Below are 17,166 nucleotides of genomic sequence, written 5' to 3'. Positions count from 1 at the left end.
CACAAAATCTTCAGAAGAATTTTTGGTCCACAAATACACCTGTCATAGCTCAGATAAAATTATAATCACATTATTATTAACACATGTGCAATTAAAAACTTAGTGGAAAAGTGAACGAAAAGGATTTAGAAAATCTCTTTACTCAGCAGTCGCTAGATTACGGGAGGTTTCAAAGAAGTATTGTCCACGATTGGTGGCCATGGCCACATGCGAATAGGTTCATTAAAACGCAGCACAACTTCCGGATTGGGAGAAGAGATGAAGAAACGCAGTCATTTAGATTAATTGCAGTGCGCTACGTGTTCTTGACCACGGGGGTCACGCAGGAATTGTTTTATTCGGCTCTAAGACGGAAGCATAGGCTGTTTTTGCGTGTAAGATGCTTACGCAGAAATATCTTACATGTCCATAGCTAAGGAAACAAGCGAAATAATTCCATGTTTCACATTTATATAAAAAAATATGTTGATTATTTTAGGAAATACTTTGTGCCTCAATTACTATGAAGAGCATTGAATTTATTTCATTATTTAAACTGCATACTATTTAAGGTTTAAGAGATATAACTGAAAAGATCAAGAATAAAAAATGTCTTTTGTCAAGAAAAAATATTATTTTAGTCTTAATTGACAATATAACAGTAATTTATTTTCCAAGTCAATGAATTTTATAGAAATTTCAGTGGATAAGGTACAAAGTGGCAACTTTTGAGTGTTTTAGGAGTGGAAGAAGCTTCCAACCTCATTTGGCAACAAATGGTGGACAAGTCATCTTTGAAAACCCTGAATTAACATAAAAAAGTGCTAACAGTTAAAACAATTGTTCATACTTTTCACCAACTGAAGCGGATAAGAAATAAAGGGAGGTATTATCTTAATTCCTATTATGGAAGAATAAACTTCAAACCTAATTTCTCAAATTCTCTAGACACCAAGACGCTACATCAACTCAGTTTATTTTTTAAATTTTTGAATGAGGGGGGTTTCCTTGTGATAATTCATGCACATTATAATTGGTCGAATTCTATTTAAAACGTTTTCTTTTAACTAAGAAAAAAAAATCAGACAACTGCACACTAAAGAATACTAACTGAAGTGTAAACATTTTGCAACAGTAATAGAACAATTTAAGAGCTACCTGAATCGAAAAATGGAAGAAAATCATCAGCAAAGTATTCAAAAGGGATGCCCTTAAGCCTTTATTTAAACCGATTACACGGTTTAAGTTCCAAGAATATCTTGATTAAAACCTTTTAGCGCGAATTCAGAGAAAAGGAGATCTTTTTGTCGCATTTTTACAGGAATATTTTTCGCTAAACTTTGAAAGCGATTTCTTTGTAAAGCGACTCTCAGAAAAGTATTTGTGGAACAACAGAACCAGAAGGATCGGGGAAAAGAAAATGCAGGTGGCGAGAAGAAGAAATTCGTCAAAAGAAGCTATTTCGTGTCCGTTTCGTACGCATCGTTGCACACCCAAAGCTATTCAAGGAGTTTTCAGCCTCAAAGGGTAAAGACTAATCGAGGGTAACTAAAAGGGACCATCCATGGAATCCTCCCCAATAAATAAATAAGAAAAAAAGAAGGAAGAATAAGTGAGAATTTTTATCAACTTGTGCAGTCCCAAGTAGACATTTACCGAGAAGACTACGTATCGAATTCGTCACTTTTTATACTATCTTGTCAACACAAAATAAAATTTAACCAAATTATTTAGTCGCTATCACAGAAAAAGATAAAAACAAATTCTAACGGTTTATAATCCATAACTAAAGTAAAGGCTTATCAAAATGTTTGTGATATGTAGGTGAATTTTGCCCGCATAAAAAATGTAGTTCTTATTTTCAGAATTTCAGAAATTTTATTTTTAGATAGACCCATGATACGCGTACCGTTAGATGAATTGCAGACAGCACGCAAAAGTAAAACAATTTCTCAATTCATTTTTAAATTAATGTTGCCCAAACATCTTGGAGTTACCTACTGGATTTTTAAAAATAATAGTAAAATAAGGCAATTATTTTTGACTTCTAGAGAGAATTCAATCTTAAGTTGCAGGCGAAAACTGTCTAGACTTACTATCAAATACCACAGAGCAAAATAAATAAACGGGGGATATATTATGCTATTATTCCTAATACACATAATTATCTGATAAATAATGGAGAAAATATCGTTAATATATCATCATAAGTAACAACCAAAATATTTTTAGAATAGTTAAATGTCTGTGAAATTATGTAAATTTAATTTAACTAAGTAAAGTTTAAACAAAGTATAAATCTAATTCACCGGTATTATGTAATTCACGAGATTATGATTTAGAATTCTAATAAAACAAAAAGGAAAAAAAAATTATTAAACAATTATCTCAAATCATTTTCGTCTGCCATACGCCAGTAAAATTATTGAGGTGTGGAGAAAATCAGAATATGTATACAAAATAAATAAAAATCTTTGTCAAAACACTCGCGAAACAAATCAAACCTTGAGGATAATTAATTTAACATGCACATCTCGTTTATTTTTTTTCTGTAAATTATAGAGACATTGATAATAAATTACGACATACTTTTAGAGGTTATATGATGCACACAAGATTTTTTTCATGTGGCCGTCTAACGTGTATATTACGCAACCACTATGCAAGGTAAAATAAGAAATTAAAGCGTAGATGTTATTTAATTGGCCGAAAATATGATGTATTTAGATTTCATAAATTTATTACGACGTTCAATTAGAGGGAGAATTTTTTTTTTTTTTTTTTTTTTAAACAAACAAATATAACTTTATTGAGAACAAAAACACATAAATACAAAGAATATATATTCGTCGTCAAGAGGAAAATCCTGTCCAGGCGACAAAGAAAAGTAATACAATAAATTTGGGAAAAAAAAAAAAAAAAAAAAAAAAGGGGGGGGGCGGTAATTACAATCATAAATTATTTTGCTCATCATAAGACGTCATATATTGTTGAACACTGTAATAATAGAAAACAAAAAAAAAAATGCATGAAACTATATATAAAAAAAAAATAAATAAATAAATAAAAAAAAAATAAAAAAATAACAAAGGTAACATAAGAAATTCAACAATAAAGTTATACGTGTGTTTTTAAATTCCTTCGAATCTAAAATGAAAAGCATATTTGCAAATATTTTTCTATGAGCTGGAACTGCTCAATTGCTAAGTGTTAAGGAAACCAATCATATAATAAACGTCGTTTTCAATGTAAGCCGTCAATCGTTGAACCCTTTGACTCAGAATTTTTATGGAGCTAATTTTTTATACTTTTTCATTAGTTTGAATTAATTAAGGTCAAAATAAGTAAAAAATATTACATTAAACATTTTAATAATTTAGCTTTAGGAAATACAGCATAAAACACCGTTTTTTTTTTAAAAAAAATTTCTAAATTAAAAAAACAATTAATTACTTAAATTAATTACTTTTTTAATTATTTTTCTTAAAGTTAAATTTCTATTCTTTTTTTTAATTTACAAAATTAATTATTGATAAATTTTTGAGTATGAATGGAAAAAGAAACTTTTTCAAACTGCAATTTTTGGATTTTATATTTTAGTACAAATATAATTCCGATAATCTAGCAGAATTTTTAGTAACTATTAGACTGATTTTTTTTTGATTTTTTTTTACATTTACATACATTTTTGCTTGCAATTAAGGCATCAGAATAAAAAATCATAAAAAACACACAGGTGTCCCATCTGTGTCAATGGATTTAACAGCGAAACTAATTTTTTTATTAACAGAAACAAAGATTTAAAATTCCATATATTAACTTAACTTTATGTCCCTACACATCGATCGTCTTTTATATAACCCGTCTTGTTTTAAATTTGTTCAATATTTGTAACACAAAGAAAAATCAAAATCTAATGACATCATTAAATATTAAAAATCCAAATAACAATTAAAATTATGTACTATACAACTCTCAAATTACACGCATTGAAAATGTTGTTATTGTTGTTTCTAATGCCACTTGCCAAGCAATTTTTTTAAAGCAGAGAGTGCGTTTCTTTTTTTTTTTTCAGTGGCCCCATCTATGGCCAAGAATACTTCAGTCCCACAAACGTTACAGCCCGTTTAAAGGAAGGATCATATTCATTCATTCACAGATCATAATTTCGAACTGAACCAAAGAACGATGCAATGACAATAGTTATGCCAACTCAATTATATTTAAAAATAAACAATTAAATAACAACACTGTTACTCTTTATTTAATAGATCCAAATCACACCAATAGCTTCCAAGGATTAAAATGAATAGTTAAAGTTATTAATGGTATTTTAAAATTGATAATAGTATTATTTATACATTGTATTATACATAAACCACCCGTAAATTAATTTGCAATTTCTTAAGAAGCGCATCAAAATGTTGTCAAAAACTTACATTTGTACTTATTAGTTATTTACATGTTGCGTTATAATATGGCAAGGCTAAGCCCTAATTACGTTTTCTCCTAACAAATTTCATTGTTTACTATTGAAAGTGAGAAATGAGCCACATAGAATGCAGCACTTTTAACTACTGAACCAGATTCGTTAAAATACGTAAAACTAATGAATGCTGACAAAGGAATGCCGACAAATGCAAAGCAGAAAATGCTACTCGTAAGCAATTGAATTTGTCCATTAATCTATAAAGCAGCGTGCGCCTCAAGAGGTAGGGAAAATTTCCAATAAAATGGAAGAGCCTGAGAAATCGAATTGAACACGGTGGAACGCTGCCCATTGTTTTGACACAAAAATCTATAGAATAACACTATTTCTTTTAAGTTAAACACACAACAAAAGTAACTTAGAATGTCAACATTTATTTTTCTTTATTATGTGAATATTATTACTAGTGCACTATGGCAAATATAAGTGTATCAATCATGAATATGGTATAAACATTAAGAATATAATATAGCACATTAACGAACAGTATTGTACTTAAAAACTTTACTGCCATTTTAAAGATTAAGATTTAGTAAATATGCCTATCACTTGAAAACTCGATTGCTATTTCGACTAGATTGATAATGTCGTAATGATTTCAGTTAAAAAAAGCAATAAAGAGTCAACAGTATTGCACTTCAAAACTCTACTTTCATTTTAAGAGTACTAATTTAATAATTATGTCTATTACTTTGAAGCTTTACTGCAAATTTGACTAAATATTGTAGTAATGTTTCTTCACTCTACAGTGAAAATTGCACTAAAGAGTCAACTGCATTATGTTTAAGAACTCAACTGCCAATTTATATTGCAGTAATGTTTGCTCCCTCAAAATTAAAAGGGCGCCATTTTTACAACTGTATGCCATTTTTTTTAAAATAGTAATTAATTATTTCCTTAAATATAAGACCAAGGGCACCTTGTTTCAAAGATTTTGCTTTTTTGCATATGCTAAACTTACAGAGTATTTACAAATTAAAAAAGTAAAGACATAACACAAATAATACACTGCCTGATAAACTCTTTCCTGATACTCTAAAGAAGAAGAAAAAAAATCTAAAATAAATAAAAGGCTTTACAGAACTCGTTTAGAATAAAAATTATTTAACTAGTCGGCGGATTCAATCAAAGAACACAGGAACAACTTATGACAGGAAGTTATATTTGACTAACACACCCGAGCAGATGTTATGAAAACTTGTTCTGTTTCTTATCAATCAGTGTCAATAAAGTCTGGGCCAAATGTTTCAACCCACTAAATAAGCACTACTGCAAACAAAGCAGCTTTCCAATGTTTACATTCTAAATAAATAACAGAAAGAGAAGGGTTGAACAAGGAACACAATTTACATAGTGCACAGACACTCAATTCAAAGACACAACAATTGAACAACCAGTCATTCATTGATGATGTTAAATTGAAGAAAGGTTAGAAAAAGGATTCTAATTAAGACGACTTAATGCTATCAAAATGCCGACAAGATCATGTGACATTTTTTTTCTTCTTAACAAATGATAACTGAGAACTGTACAAAATTCGTTCAAAAATTTTGAGTAATTTAGATTTTACTCATTAAATAAAACGGAAATAAACTTTAAACGTAAGCTTACAATGTAGCAGTTCTTAAACTGTGGAAAATTTATGCAAAAAATCTTTTAACTTGGTGAAAATTTACAAAAAAATAAATAAATAAAAATCAAAATAACTACGAAATTGTAACAATTTATCAAGAATTTTTTAGCCATATAAATACGAAAAATCCATTTGCTAAGATTTTATTTTTGCAAAATTAGCTAGTAAATTAAAAAAGAGATAAGGAAATATACTAAAGAGATAAGAAAATATACTATTAAACGTATTTTAACAATATCTTTCTAAACTGTAGAAAATGTCGACAGTAAATTTGTCAAAATTTATTATAATTTTCTAAATATAATAAATTCTATTAAAGTGAAATTACCAAATAAACGTAAGCTTACAAATAGAGTATTGCTCAAACTGTTGAAAATATATGTAAAAAAAAATCTTTAAGTTTAGAAAAATTTGCACAAAAAAATAATAATAAAATTTAAAAAAATCTATAAAATTTTGAAAAACTTATTAGAAATTATTTAGCTATATGATTACGACAAATTCATCCGCTAACATTTTATTTTTGAATAATTAACTAGCAACTTAAAAGAAATTGTAATTTTAAACGTATTTTAACAATTGCTTCCCTAAACTGTAGAAAATTTTGATTATAATTTTATCAAAATTTATTTTAATTTTTTAAGTGAAGTAATTATATTAAGTATTTCGAGATCATCTGTAATTGCGAAAATTTAAATTTTAATTAAAGTGAACAGTGTTTTAAGCATTCAAAGTCATATTTCAATTGAAAATTTATGAAAAATGTTTATTTATTTACCTTATTTTCGAAAAAATTTGAACGTTTTAGTTCCAAAAAAAATCGATAATAACCCCACCAACGAATCTATGGCATAAGCAACGTTCTGTAACACCCACATTTACAACATTTAAATTAAACCAACGCGTCCATGTTAACCATCACGCTGTTTTAAAATATTAAAACTGCGAAACGCTGATATTGAAGAACTAACATAACCGAGACATGTATTTCCTTAATTAAATTGCCGCAGCGAATAAAATTTACGAACACGGTTCACTCTCGGCGCGATGGTGGCCAAGCATAAAAGATGCGCCCCGAAGAACGGCCACTCGAGCCTGAATTGCGATGTAAACGAAATCTTTGCAAGACTGGTTCGATACTAAATAATCAAATCAGCAGTGAGCGGGGAGAAATTTCGCGTGTGGCACGCAATTCGAATGCACACGAACGAAAACTCTCAAAACGATGCACCAGCAACCACCCCCAAGCACTTCACCTTTACCTGCGTGAGAAAGAGGGTGGGAGGGGTCGCAACATACGTGATGGTTTCGTGTAAAAATTTCCGCTCTCGAGTAATGGGATTTAAAGTGACGAGAAAAGAGTGGGAGGCGGGGGAGGAGGTAAATAAAGATGTGAGAAGAAATAAGCAGTAAATAGAATGCGGTCGCAGTGAAAGTAAAACAAAAGGGAATTTATTTTCCCCACAGAGAATATGCGTACTCGGATGTTCAGTGGCGATTTGTCAAAACTGTTTAATCAAAACATGCTGCGTGAAGATGAATTATCAGCAACAGGATAAACGAAAGGGGAAATTATAACGTCTTTATTTTTAAAGAATCGCCAAAAACATTTAAAACTTGGAACAATATGCCACGAAGTTTTGGCGTGCAAAAATTTGAGAGTTGGGTTCTAACTTATCGATTGTCGAAGAAATTTCTTGATTATGTTTTAAACCCTGTGGCAGAATTTTTTCTGACTTTCTGCGACAAACCTAACTAGAACCAATATCTTTCTGCAAGATATTTTTATCGTTATAAATAAATGTGTAATGAATTTATAATAATAGATGAAATTCGTGTTTATAAAATAAGTCTACATGCATAGAATAAAACTGTGTAGATTTTTTTTTCTTAATTTCAAAATATAAGTTTTCATTTCTTAATAAGTTTAAATTGTTTAAGTATAAACTTGCATAATCTTCGATAATAACGAAAAGTTATAAATGTATAGATCTGCAGACAAAAATGCTTACTAGAGCATAAATAAAGATTACCCAGAACCTGTAATAAGATAGAACTTATAGAAATAGCTAAGAATGAACAAAAAGATTAAATTTATAAAACAAGATAACTGAATTTGAAGTATCAGTTTAAAACAGTATCAAAATTAAATTATTAAAGCAGTTTAAAACAGTATGATTTAATGTTTCATTATAGTAGTTATATCAGGTACAGAAACAAATCAGGTGAAAAAATTAATATTGAAGTTGAGTAATCAAAATAATAAAATAGAATTGACTATAACCGAATTCTAAAAGCAAAAAAATTAAAGCTATGTTTGTTTCAATTTTTTCTACATCTAATTAATTTTATCTAATTAATTAGATTTGATTAATATTGTACTGACTTATTGAAAGATTTTTTTTTAAAAAAAGGAGGTAAATAAAACTTTTTTCGTGATCAGATTAAGTTCAGAACGAAAAAAAATACACAGCGCTTGTGATTTCGCACTGTTTTGTGTAAATATATAGCATTGATTCCACACGAACTATGCAGATGCGGTTTCCGACTCAATATGCTCAAGTCTATTCAACATCTCGAAACGAAATAGTCTTTATCAGTACTGAAACATCGGTATTAGAGCCATACTCATTGGATGCGATTTTTTTCGCATGCGTATGGAAACGGGGTTGAAGCTGTTTCACCAGTAAATATTTTCCACCAATCTGGTTTTCATTCGCATGCCAAAAAATCGTAGATAGTGAGATATCTTTCTCCTTCCGCGGTACGTTAGAAAAAAAATATTTAAAACAATTCTGTAAGAAAAATTTTTTGCAGAACCATTATTGCTTCTGCAGAAATTTTTTGTTTCTGTAGAAAATGCTTTTTTTTTTTTTTTTTGGTAAAACAGCTTCTGTTTCTGCAGAATTTTTTTGAGAACTTTTGTTTGTGGCAAACCAAAAATTTTTATTTCCCTAATAAAAAAAATCTTTCTGCAAGAGCTCAGTCGCTTTCTGCGACAATGTCGCTGTGTCGCCGTGTTTCTGCCACGGGGGTTTTAAACATATAAGTGAAGTAAGTTAAACTCATTAGTTAAGTGAAAATTAAGAGATGTTTTATTTGAATTCAGTCAAAATAAATGCGAAAGATTTAAGATCAGTAAAAATATATTAATTAAAGTTTAATACTATCAGGAATTTCAATACTTTTTTTTCATATTTGCCATGAATTTTGTTAATTTTAAATAATTAAGCCTTCATTATAATAATAATTAGGTAGAATCTCGGACCAACGGAAAAAAACTAGTTTCGGGATTGTCGTTACTGTTTCGACACGCAATAAAAAATATAAACACAATCATATAAAAAATGATATATACACAATAGCTTATACACAGAAGAGAAAAAACTTTAAGTGCAACTTCTTTTTTTTTTTGCGTATAGCAAAACAAGAAAATCGTGCAACACACAAAACCACTAAGTATGTGAAAAATTTTGAAAAAATATTTGTTCATTTATTTATATTTATTATGATTGTTTATATCCGTTTATCTATTTATTAGAAGGAGCGATACTGCCAATAAATAAAACTTAACGTTACTGTTAGGTGCAAAATCGAATTATTTTGCCACCTAATTTTTTTTAGAATTATTTGGCCATCTTAAAGATGCAGTTAAGTAATTTTTTACACCTTCTGTCAGTCAAATATATATTATACATATCCATGGTAGATAGTTTCAGCAATCTGTTATAAATTAATGAGCTGCTGTAGCGGTGTTGGCATGGCTCACATCGCTGGTTGTAGAGCAGCGGGTAGGAAGTTCGATCCTGGTGACCGACAAAACAACCGGCGTGTATGCACACCGAGGTGCATGTTAAATCTGTCGTAGCGTAAGTCCTCTCGAAGGTTATGGTGTGGAAGTTTGGAGAAAGGTGTACCAGCTCTGGCGCTGACTATGTCAAAATTACGGGGCTTAACTACCATGGCCGTTAAAACATAGAGTACTAAAAATGGGGCTAGGTGCGTGGCCATGGTTTGAGTGATGATGGTGGCATTAATTAATTGCAATGGAGGACAAAATGATAAAACAGTAAAGCTTAAATTTAATTTTAAAAAAAATTTTAAAAAAGGCCAAATTTTTTTTTATTTTTCTTAAAACATATCAATCTATGCGTAAATAAACAAGACAAATAAATTAGCAAACAATAAGTGTAGTTGGCAAGAGAAAAAGAAAAAAGAATCATATTAATTGTATTCGGACAATCACTTCACGAGGACACAATTAAAGTCATAAGTACCAACCATGTCAACGCCCTAATTCTGTAGCTAATCAAACACACAATATCAGGTCCTTGTTCTGATCACATCATTTTACGAGCATTATGCATAAGGGGGGTGTGTTCCCGACATATTGCCAAACAGGCCTTTCCATCACTTCCACGGCTGCTGTCAACAGATTCCACTGGACATGTAAAAACGATCCATAACACGCAGATTAATATAAAATAACATCAATTGGATGAGTAATGCAAAGACATTGTTAATACAGCCGCTTTCATGAATGCCCAGTCACGTAAATGATTAAAACACAGGTCCCAGAGAGGAAGAAGAAAAAAATATGCAGTTGTAAATAACATTATCATGCTGTCTGGAACGATTTTAGAAACAATGTTTGTTAGCGACCGGGGGATTATACTTCTTTATTTCTTTAATTACTAATTAAATATTTAATAAAAATTTAGATGGTAGAGGTACTAGTTAATAAGGAAGGAGAATGAAAAATGAGACTAGTAAGATAAGAAAAAAGAAGTAAGTTTGCAACTACATACGTCTGCAGTTCGTTAAAAACTTTTCATTATTAAAGAAAATAAATAATGTGATTGATTAGTCTTGTTAGGAAGTATTATTCACATTCAATCGATATTCGAAAATCTACTTCGTACATCAGCACATGGACCATATTAATTATAAACAACAAAATTAAATTGCATTTGCTGTTTAGCCATCAGATTTGGCAACATTGCTTCTATCAATTAATTGATCTAGCCTTTCCTCCTGTTTTTACATCAAAAGGTAATTTGATTTTAAAAAAAGCTTACCGATTAGGTGTAAAAAAAAATAAACAAATAACGTAAAATAAATTACCATAGGTTGGTGAGAACTTATTGATTTTAAACTATTGTTACGCCTATAATTGCCTGTTTTATTTAGTTATTCGTTTCTATTTTTTTTTTTTTAAATGTGAATCATAAAATGAGGAATAATAAAAATAAAATGAAACAAAAAATTATGTCTATTAATATACATAAATTAAAATTTAATTTAGATTTTTTGAATCGTAATATAAGATATTTCAAACCTAAGACACTTTTCTTTAACAAGTTTGTTATGTTTAAGAAAAAGATATAATAACATTTTAAAACTATGTTAAGGAGAAAGTCAAATAATCAATTTATTTATATACTGACACAACTATATAAAATAGGACCTACAATCGAGTACATTAAGCACAAACCAAATAAAAATTAATTATAACAATTAACTGTAATCTAGACCAGCGTTTTCCACATGGTGTCCCGTGGAATAATAGGGCTCCGTAAAAGGATCACAGGGGTTTTCGAAAGAGTAATAATTTTTGAAATTTTTCATTGTACTTCTATTAAAACAATAAATCATAATTTCTTTGATAGTTTGATAATTTTTATGAAATTATGTAAGTAAAATGCCAGTAAAAAAAGAAAAGGAAAAATTTATACAATTTTGTATCTGTATTTATTTCTTTAATTCAAAACCAAAAGCCCAGATTCAAGAATAACGAATTGCTTCTTTGATAACTACTCTCAAAGTTTATACGAGTTCTTTTCCGAAAACTATAATTCAGCCTATTTTATTCATTTTGGCCACCAAAAAACAAATTCAGAACTAGACTAAATACCACTCCAGGCCTGTGAATTTTAACTGTTTGAATTTTGTATCTGTATTTATTTCTTTAATTCAAAACCAAAAGCCCAGATTCAAGAATAACGAATTGCTTCTTTGATAACTACTCTCAAAGTTTATACGAGTTCTTTTCCGAAAACTATAATTCAGCCTATTTTATTCATTTTGGCCACCAAAAAACAAATTCAGAACTAGACTAAATACCACTCCAGGCCTGCGAATTTTAACTGTTTGACATAAAAACTATTATTTTAAAAAGTTTTATTGACAAAACGCTCAACGAAAAAAATTTCACTCTTCACATTAAATATTATAAAATATAATTTGCAGTCTTTTTTTTTTTCTTTCGTAAATTTGTTTACGGCTGCTAATAAATTGCATTTTTATATTTGGGGTTCCTCCAAAAGATGCTCAATCATTTAGGGTTCCGTAGTAAATCTAAAATTATCAAACTTTTTTTTTTAATTAAGGAAAATTTAAAAAAAAGAATCAATCAGATCATTTAAAATGAACTAAATTTTACGACCAAGAGATAAAAGAAAATAATAATATTAAAATAAAAAAAAACACGCTTTCAAACGAAAACATTGAAGCGAAATAAAAAAAAAAAACATCTATAGAATATTAATCATGACAGTAAATATCCTCCCTTCTAACCTTTAAGTCTTCATTCGATTAATATCATTCTGAACGCTCAACTAACGCATCACACTATGAATCATAATTCAGAGAGAACATGTTTATGTCATCACACAACCTGATCTACCAACAAGAAATCTACTCCTGGTACCATTTATCATACCACCTAGGCCGCTTTACCACACAAAATTTACCAGAACATTTTTTTCTTTTAGAGACCGGAAGCCCATATAGGCATGAGGCACAATTACAATAAAAGATGCATCGTTTGATGCGGGATGAGTGTGATGTTCAGGAAGAAGGGGGAGTTGGCCGATCTTAGGGGAGCCTGTTTGCTCAACTTTGATATTGATTAACCCAGTTGCAGACGCCGCATCCATACAGTACGTTACTTTAGTCTGGGTGGAGGAATAAGTTTCGGATATCCATTTCTCCCCAAAATATCGCCAGGAATTATCTCCTGGAAAAGGAATTCAATAGCTCGTTTCCAGGAAAAATGAGTAACGGCGTTGAAAAGTTTCTGGCAAAACTGCATATTTATCGGGAAAATACTGTCTGTTTTTGAGTTTTTGGTTTATATCTGAAACATATTTTACCTCCGAAGCTATCTATATGCTAAACCAGGCCTGTCCAACTCAATAAATTTAGTAAAAATTTGTCATTCCGGAAGGAAATATTGAGTATCATAAATGTATGAACATGCATGAAAAATAACTCGAAACTAAACATATTACAGTTGTTTTTGTAAATATTCATAAATTAAGGATTAAACAGCTACTCTTTAATAAATCAATAACACGATCAAATATGATTATTTTAATTATAAATCAGCGCCGTGTTTCTTTTTAACGCAATTCATTTTCCCCTGAATTTAACACGGACCCTTAACTCTAATTAGGCAGGGTTGCAGCTGTTACGGGTTGTCTGGTTCTGTGCTAACCAATGCATTTGATTTTCTACTTTTCGGGGGGGGGGGAGCTTTAACTTAACAAAACCAATGAATAAATATACTTTTCAATATAGAAACTACTATCCAAACGGATTATGGGTTTGAATCATGTTGCCGACATGATATTCATGGGAAAAAGGGAATTGAAAATAAAATTTTCTTTATTTAGGACTATGCAAAGTCGGCAAACAATTCTTCAAGAAGGAGAGCTCGTCTTGATATTTGACTCCGAGACAGGTCTTCTGAGTTGTATTTTGGAACTAAATGAATGCAGAGAGAAACACTTGTTTCTTTAGCTGCATCTATTCGTTTCATAAATTTTTATTTTATAACCGTTGAACAGCCGACCCCATTTTTTGTGTTTACGACTGCTAAAGTTCAACTCCGTAGCCTTGTAATTTTTAACCTAATCCAGAAGACAAGGTCAAATATCGGGAGAAATTTGCCTTTACGAAACACTTTTTGTTGGAACTAACCCGCATTTGCATTACATGGAGAGGTAAAAAAAAGAAAACCTCCCACGGTTAACCTGACGGCAAGGGGACTCTAACCCATGATCCGTCTACCACTGAGGATTTTTTACGTCAGCACTGTGGTTGGTGCAAGACGGATGCGGAATTCGTATCAACCAGGGGATTCGAACCCGGTTCACCTTATTGGTTGGCGAATGCTCTATCCCCTAAGCCACCCATCACTGCTTTCATAAATTGCAATGCACCCCTACTCTAAACTCGATAAGGGAAAGGCACTAAAACTCAATTTCATTAAAATAACTCTAATCCGAAGATTCGACGCCATTAAAATAACGCCAAATTATGCAGATTTATAAAGATTCTGAAAATGACAGGCGATATTTTTTTAACTTTCTTATTAATATTATTTTGCTTCATTTTAACGATCTTAAATATCTTTCTTGAATGAAAACATTGTACAGAATCGAGAAGAACTTCCAACAAAGATTCACACAATAGCTGCCGTATCAAAATTGATTGGCATTAATGGAGATTAAAATAACTCGGCGCGCCAAGTTTAGAAAACGAGATATGTTTCAACTCGGAATTCTTCTCAATATAAAAGAGGGGCCAAGCAAAAAAATTCATATCGACCACAGACGAGTTTCCGTGGTAACGGGACGAAAAGGAAACAATTACGAGAAAAGGGTAATGACAAACTTCAAGGTCCTTTCACTTGCAGCCAAAATGTGAACAATAAAAAAGAAGCGGGACAGTAGTGAATAAAAATAAAATAAAGTAACAAAAGATACACTTTTTTGTTGGGATGAAATAAAAGGATGGGGGAATCGCAGCAGGAAATTGTTACAGAGGAACGAAAGTGGTAGGCCTACAATCATGACTTAATACATCAAGTAATGCACCAATTGAATAACTTCCATTCCAAACTCTTTAAACTTTATTGCCAGTTGGAGAACGCAGAATGAGACCTCTTATAATGCAGAGAAATGGATTTTGAAAAAGAAAGAAAGGAAATTGTAAAATAAACATGGATGAATTTGAAAGAAGAAAAAAAAAAGGAACGACTTCTTCCAAGACAAGTTTTTTGAACTCCGTGGAACGTGGGCGAACTGGACTGGATTTTCGGGCTAGGGTTAAACTTGACGCTTTTCTCAGCGTCTCAGACAAATCAGAACAGGTCAAGTGACTTAAAACAGCAATTAAATTGAAAATGGAGTCCATGGGAGACCGCGTTGAGATTAAAGATAAGTAATAATAGTCATTGATGATTTTCATTAAAACTTGTGTTTAGAATCTCTGCATCGTTGTGATTTATTCATCACCGACAGACTCCTTTTTTTTACGTTTTCAATTATTTTTTATGATAAAAGATAAGAAATAAGAGTCATTGATGGTTTTCAATAAGACCTATGTTCAAAATCTTTGATTTATTCACTGCCGGTGGTCTTCTTCTTTTAAAAGTTTAATTATTTTATAAAATTAAAGGTGTTGGCGGATGCAGAGTGTCGTTTTTTTCCCTATAAAAACATATATTTTTAAAAATCTGATTCGTAAATAAAATAAATTCAGAAAATAATGTGTGTAATTTTAAAATAATTAACTTTTCTTCGCTATTTCTTTAATCCGGGTGGTCTTCTGTTCTTTATATTTTTAATTATTTTATAGATATAATCGAGTAAGAGAATTCAGGTTGTTGTTATTTCCCCCAAAAAGCCAGTCGCGTACTTTATACAAATTTTAAATCATCAAATATATATATAAAAAAAAATTAAAAACAATTAACAAAATTTTGTATAAAGATTTATAACTTTGATTATGATATGCGAATTCCTTTGTAGTTCCAAAAGGAAACTCCAATCCGAACTGGAAAAGGTAATGCATTTAACAAGTTTTACGCTTAAAAAAAAAAACTAGATATAAAACTATGCACATTTTTGCAAACAAGATAATGCTAACAAATCAATTACACAATAATGAAATGTAACAGTGTTATGAACTGTTAGAAAGGCATGTCAAATTATGCAGAACTAGTTAACGTAACACAATACAAAGTGATAGATTTAAAGCACTTACCACGGAACTTGGCAGCGCTAGTTGCCAAAATACTCCGCAGAAATGCATTGGAAGACTGCAACATGTTTTGAAATTCTTTTTTACTAGCTTCTGAATACCGCCTCTCCATTGTTGGAGTGCAGCAAGAATTGTTCCACGAACTAGAGCAAAGTGGCGTTTCATCTGGAAAGAAAAAATTTTAAAAATTTTACATTATTATTACAATTTAAGGTAATAAATATAGGTGAAATATAAAATTAATAAGGCTCAGTACAGTGGATGATGAATGACTTGGTTTGCAATTAAAAAGAAGACGAAAAAAGTGTCTATTTTTAGATCTTGAACTATTTTGCATCCATTAAATGAAATCCACAAGGAGTTAGTTATATTCGTTGAAGTAGTATATCGTGACCTTAGTAATCTTCGATTTTCTTTGCCTCCCCGGTTTTTTTTTTTTTTTTTTTTTTTTTTTTTTTTTCTGTATGGGATGATGTAGTTTACAGCAGAAATGCACAACTTGCGAGTTCAAAAGAAAAAAAAAAGATTCCTCATGATTTTACAAATGTACAGTCTTAAATATTATTATAATAATGGGAGAAAAAAAATGTTCAGTCAAGTAAAGAATCTTGGACTTTCTTTAGAAAGAATCTTGGTATCAAAAAATTCTGGTCCTCTTAATCTTCTGCTTACTTATTGTCTAGAAGCTAATCTGAATTTATGGAGGATTTCGTTATGCAAATTTTCATTGTGTCTTTAAGTTCAGCGCTTGAGGTGGAATATGATTTCTTACAAATTTGTTCAAATAAATTGGTTAAGAAGAAAAAACACTTCTAAAACTAAAAATGAACAATAAAAATACATGTATAATTTTAAAAAATTTAATTATGATTTTAATATTAACTTGACATTTTAATAACAGAACTTTTTAAGGAAATGGCTCCCCAGCTAGAAAGGAATTTCCGTTTTTCAGTTAAGAAGATAAGAACGCAATAAGTGGTCACTTTAATAGGAATTAAATAAAACAATCTTTAAA

General features: G+C 30.3%; 1 protein-coding gene across 1 annotated transcript in view; it reads right to left on the bottom strand.

The window, feature by feature from the left end:
• Positions 1–17,166, bottom strand: part of dally (division abnormally delayed protein) — a 190,427-nt gene that overhangs the window by 161,116 nt on the left and 12,145 nt on the right. The window contains exon 2 of the mRNA XM_016060607.4: positions 16,155–16,316. Coding sequence (XP_015916093.2) covers positions 16,155–16,316 — 162 coding nt within the window. The remainder of the gene's footprint in view (positions 1–16,154; positions 16,317–17,166) is intronic.

The sequence above is a fragment of the Parasteatoda tepidariorum genome, chromosome 3 (assembly GCF_982258835.1).
Source record: "Parasteatoda tepidariorum strain Cologne lab strain chromosome 3, Ptep-v5.0, whole genome shotgun sequence".
Taxonomy (NCBI): domain Eukaryota; kingdom Metazoa; phylum Arthropoda; class Arachnida; order Araneae; family Theridiidae; genus Parasteatoda; species Parasteatoda tepidariorum.
This window is presented reverse-complemented; position numbering and strand designations above follow the sequence as displayed.